The 5,000-nt window shown below is 47.3% G+C and overlaps 1 protein-coding gene across 1 annotated transcript in view; it reads right to left on the reverse strand.

Annotated features, from left to right (window-relative positions):
* The window catches only part of LOC129855018 (tyrosine-protein phosphatase non-receptor type 5-like), a 27,342-nt gene that overhangs the window by 6,131 nt on the left and 16,211 nt on the right, over window positions 1-5,000 (reverse strand). The window contains exons 4-9 of the mRNA XM_055922255.1: window positions 4,917-5,000; window positions 4,550-4,642; window positions 3,754-4,007; window positions 890-1,082; window positions 385-469; window positions 176-255 (exon numbers count right to left, since the gene is read on the reverse strand). The exon at window positions 4,917-5,000 is cut by the window's right edge and continues 39 nt beyond it. Coding sequence (XP_055778230.1) covers window positions 176-255; window positions 385-469; window positions 890-1,082; window positions 3,754-4,007; window positions 4,550-4,642; window positions 4,917-5,000 — 789 coding nt within the window. The remainder of the gene's footprint in view (window positions 1-175; window positions 256-384; window positions 470-889; window positions 1,083-3,753; window positions 4,008-4,549; window positions 4,643-4,916) is intronic.

Raw genomic sequence — 5,000 nt, forward strand, 5'->3', positions numbered from 1 at the left:
TAGTTAGACAGAGACCTACCTATAGGTAGTTAGACAGAGACCTACCTGTAGGTAGTTAGACAGATACCTACATGTAGGTAGTTAGACAGAGACCTACCTGTAGGTAGTTAGACAGAGACCTACATGTAGGTAGTTAGACAGATACCTACCTGTAGGTAGTTAGACAGAGACCTACCTGTAGGTAGTTAGCATTGATGTAGGTCCTGAGGAATTCATCTTCATCTGCTGTCTGGAGGATCACTCTACTGTGTGTGTCTGGAAAACACAGGACCATATCACAGGACCCAGACAACTGCCTGTGTGTGTATGTGTGTGTGTGTCTCTGCTTTCATTTGTGAGGTTCAGAGAGCTATTGGAAATGACTGCTGTTGGGAGTCCACTCACTTGGCAGGATGGTCTTATAGCGGTTCTTCCTCACCAGGCCTGGGTAGTTGTACTCCTTTGGGTCCACAAAGTTCATGGGAGTTTCCTGGCAACAGAACAATGGATGTACAGTAGCTTAGTGATGTGTGGTTGTGACCAGGAAATGGTTTCCCTGGTGCATGATTGTGTGTGCTCGTCTTGGTTTGTGTCTATTGCACACACAGTTTAGACCAGGGTTGCCCAAAGTCGGTGCACGCAGAGGGGGCCCCAGGACTGATTTTGGGAAACTTTGGTTTACACTAGTAGTGAGTGTGTACATCTACCTTAGAGAGTGTGTGATTGTGTAGACCTACCTCTGTCTTAGAGAGAGTGTGTGTGATTGTGAGTGTATATCTCAGCCTAAAGGTGTAATGCATCCTCTATGGAGCTGAGAATGCTAATGCTTTCACTGTGTCAACATCTCATACACTGTTTATAGTAGTCCCTGGGTGTTGAGAGCTCCTTGGTGGGTTTGTGTGTTACTCACATAGAACTCTGCCTGTAGGGCTTGGTCGTCCATAGCACGTGTGTGGAGCTGGGCAGGGCTGAGTGTGTTTGTTCCCTCTTTCAGGTACTCCTTGGCAGTCTGGTCTCTGGGGGAGAGCTGGGCACCGTAGCCATAGGGCTCCGTACAGCCAGGAGAACACATGTCCAGGGTCAGGGACACGTTGGAGCCCCTCCTAACACACACACACACACACACACGCACGCACGCACGCACGCACGCACGCACGCACGCACGCACGCACGCACGCACGCACGCACGCACACACACACACACACACACACACACACACACACACACACACACACACACACACACACACACACACACACACACACACACACACACACACACACATCGGATGGCACAGACGCATACACTGTAATCCCCAAGGCATTTTTTAACTCAAATACTTCTAGTAAATTGCACTCATTATTTCTTAAAATGTTTTTGTGGTACTGACTCAAAACAAAATGAGAAGTCAGATCAACACATTTAAAAAACAAAGTTAGGCAACCCAATATTAGGAAGGTTTTCTTAATGTTTTGTACACTCAGTGTATATCACAAGGCCTTTCTTTGAGGGTCTAGTTATACCCTAACTCACTGGTGTTCAGAATCTTCTGGTTTACAGGCCACATCAAGCCTGCAAATCACATTATGCTTGCAAAGTGATATTTAATTCCTATTGGAATCCAGCCAGAGTTAGGATATCCAAAAAGTAGAATTGTTAATCACCCGCAAGTTAGAGAAGTTTGAATACTGAGACTACCGCAGTGGCACTGTGGTCTAAGGCACTGCATCTCAGTGCAAGAGGCGTCACCACAGTCCCTGATTTGAACCCAGGCTGTTTCACCTCTGTCTGTGATTGGGAGTTCCATAGGGAAGTACACAGTTGGCTGGGGTAGGCTGTCATTGTAAATAAAAATGTATTCTTAAATGACTTGCCTAGTTAAATATTTACATTTTTACAAGGGGTTGATACATTTTAAAGTGGAAATGATCAACTTTACAAGCCTTTTTAAACTCTACATGTTTGCATTTCTTGCTGTTCAGGAGAATCCTCAGCAACAAAAGAGTGATCTGGGTTTGGCGATCCCCTCGAGTTTGTGCAGTAGGGTAGATCTTCGTGGGCTATACTCAGCCTTGTCTCAGGGTAGTACAGTAAGTTGGTGGTTGAGGATATCCCTCTAGTGGTGTGGGGGCTATGCTTTGGCAAAGCGGGTGGGGTTATATCCTGCTTGGTTTGCCCCGTCCGGAGTATCGTCGGACGGGGCCACAGTGTCTCCCGAACCCTCCTGTCTCAGCCTCCAGTATTTATGCTGCAAAAGTTTATGTGTCGGGGGGCTAGGATCAGTCTGTTATGTCTGGAGTACTTATCCTGTCTTATCCGGTGTCCCGTGTGAATTTAAGTCTAATTCTCTCTCTCTACCTCTCCCTCCCCACCAGGAGGACCTGAGCCCTGGGACCATGCCTCAGGACTACCTGGCCTGATGACTCCTTGCTGTCCCCAGTCCACCTGGTTGTGCTGCTGCTCCAGTTTAAACGGATCTGCCTGCGGCTATGGAACCCTGACCTGTTCACCGGACGTGTTACCTTGTCCCGGACCTGCTGTTTTCGACTCTCTCTCTCTACCGCACCTGCTGTCTCTAACTCTGAATGCTTGGCTATGAAAAGCCAGCTGACATTTATTCCTGAGGTGCTGACCTGTTGCACCCTCTACAACCACTGTGATTATTATTATTATTATTTGACCTTGCTGGTCATCTATGAACGCTTGAACATCTTGGCCATGTACTGTTATAATCTCAACCCGGCACAGACAGAAGAGGACTAGCCACCCCTCAGAGCCTGGTTCCTCTCTAGGTTTCTTCCTAGTTTCCTTCTTCCTATGTTCCTGAGTTTTTCCTAGCCACCGTCCTTCTACATCTGTATTCCTTGCTGTTTGGGTTTTAGGCTGGGTTTCTGTATAGCACTTTGTGACATCGGCTGATCTGGCCTGATGGAGGTCATTTTGCAGGGCGCTGGCAGTGCACCTCCTTGCACAAAGGCGGAGGTAGCGGTCCTGCTGCTGGGTTGTTGCCCTCTTACGGCCTCCTCCACGTCTTCTGATGTACTGGCCTGTCTCCTGGTAGCGCCTCCATGCTCTGGACACTACGCTGACAGACACAGCAAACCTTTTTGCCACAGCTCGCATTGATGTGCCATCCTGGATGAGCTGCACTACCTGAGCCACTTGTGTGGGTTGTAGACTCCGTCTCATGCTACCACTAGAGTGAGAGCACCGCCAGCATTCAAAAGTGACCAAAACATCAGCCAGGAAGCATAGGAACTGAGAAGTGGTCTGTGGTCACCACCTGCAGAATCACTCCTTTTTTGGGGGTGTCTTGCTAATTGCCTATAATTTCCACCTTTTGTCTATTCCGTTTGCACAACAGCATGTGAATTGTATTGTCAATCAGTGTTGCTTCCTAAGTGGACAGTTTGATTTCACAGAAGTGTGATTGACTTGGAGTTACATTGTGTTGTTTAAGTGTTCCCTTTAATTTTTTGAGCAGTGTATATTGGAGGGGTGGCTTAGTGGGTGAGTTACTCAAAATGTTCAAGCTAACACAACTCAAATCTGGACCCCCTACAGAGTCACAGTGACAATCAATTTGAGTAATGACTACAAAATCACTTTAAGTAATTGTACTCAGATATATGAAGTGCAACAGGTTTCCTCAAAAGTTCTGAGTCACGACAGCACATTAGGGTTTACAGTGTACAAGAAAAATGTATTGCAATTGTGCACACACAGACCCCCCCCCCTGGAGATCACCTCTCCATCTCCATCCTCCCACTGACCTCTCTTGCAGGCCCACAGGTGTAACAGAGAGGGTGATGATGTCCCCCTCCGTCCTGGTGTCCAGACCCAGGTCAAAGACAGGTGTCTGGGGTTCAGCTTCTAGGTCCATCAGGTCCTCCTGGGCGTCTGTCCACTCTGACAGGGTGAAGGAAGGCTGGCGACTCACTGACTGACGTCTGTCCCCATGGTTAGTCACCACCGTCGTGGACCACCACGCTTCACCGTACCCCAACTTACACACAATGCGGTAGACCTGGAGACACAACATCAAAATGCACATTTCAGAAATGATAAGAGCCGTCTCGAGATCACAGTCGACCTTGTCTTACGAGCAAAATATGTTGAAAATGTACTGCAAACAAGTGAAGAGAGAAGAGAGCAACTGTGCCTGGACTTTGAAATATATCTGTACAAGTCCCCGTTCCGAGACAGGTTACCTGCCTGTGGAGGATAAGTGAAAGGCAGAACCACCTGCCATACCTGCCTCCTCTCTGTCCCACACCCACATGCCAGGACTGAGAGATACAAGAGATCCCCTTACATCTGACATCGTATTACTGAGACTGAGTCTTCCCATCTAGATTGTGTGTAATTGTTTTCTTTCGTGATGCTAGCCATACAGTACCTATGTATTTACGACTGCCATGTGGATATTATAACACTTGAAAAGCCGTTGGAAATACGTATTTGTGGTTTCAAGACATCTGTTAGGTTAAAAAGATTTTAGAAAAAAGATTAGGAGGTGAGATCATGTGAGAGCCGTGCAGTGTTCACCAGGGTGTGAGAGATGCCTACCATGAAGATAATGACAGCCATGCCGATGCCTTCGGTGGCGTGGAGGAGCCAGTAGTTCTTGGTCTTCTCCATCTCCACCAACACGCACACAGACTGTTCAACACACACACACACACACGGAGAGAGAGAAAGTGGAACACATTTTAATTTAACCTTTATTTAACTAGTTTCAAAAATCTAAACAGCAGTATCAACACATCCGTATCAGACAAACAGGCACATGTCCTCAGCCAGACGAAAATGACATCAACACAATAAGCAGCGTGTCACAAGCCAGACTAACATCACAGAGCAATACGTCAAGCAACAGAGGTTGTGCCACCACCTTTGTTACGATTTGAGTGTACAGGCATGTCCAGGTACTCACGTCCACTCCAAACACAGGGTTGAATGATAGGAGGACGCCCAGATAGAAGTCTAAGAGCTGCAAGGCTTTGTAGAAGGCTGGGAA

The sequence above is a fragment of the Salvelinus fontinalis genome, chromosome 5, assembly GCF_029448725.1.
Source record: "Salvelinus fontinalis isolate EN_2023a chromosome 5, ASM2944872v1, whole genome shotgun sequence".
Classification (NCBI taxonomy): domain Eukaryota; kingdom Metazoa; phylum Chordata; class Actinopteri; order Salmoniformes; family Salmonidae; genus Salvelinus; species Salvelinus fontinalis.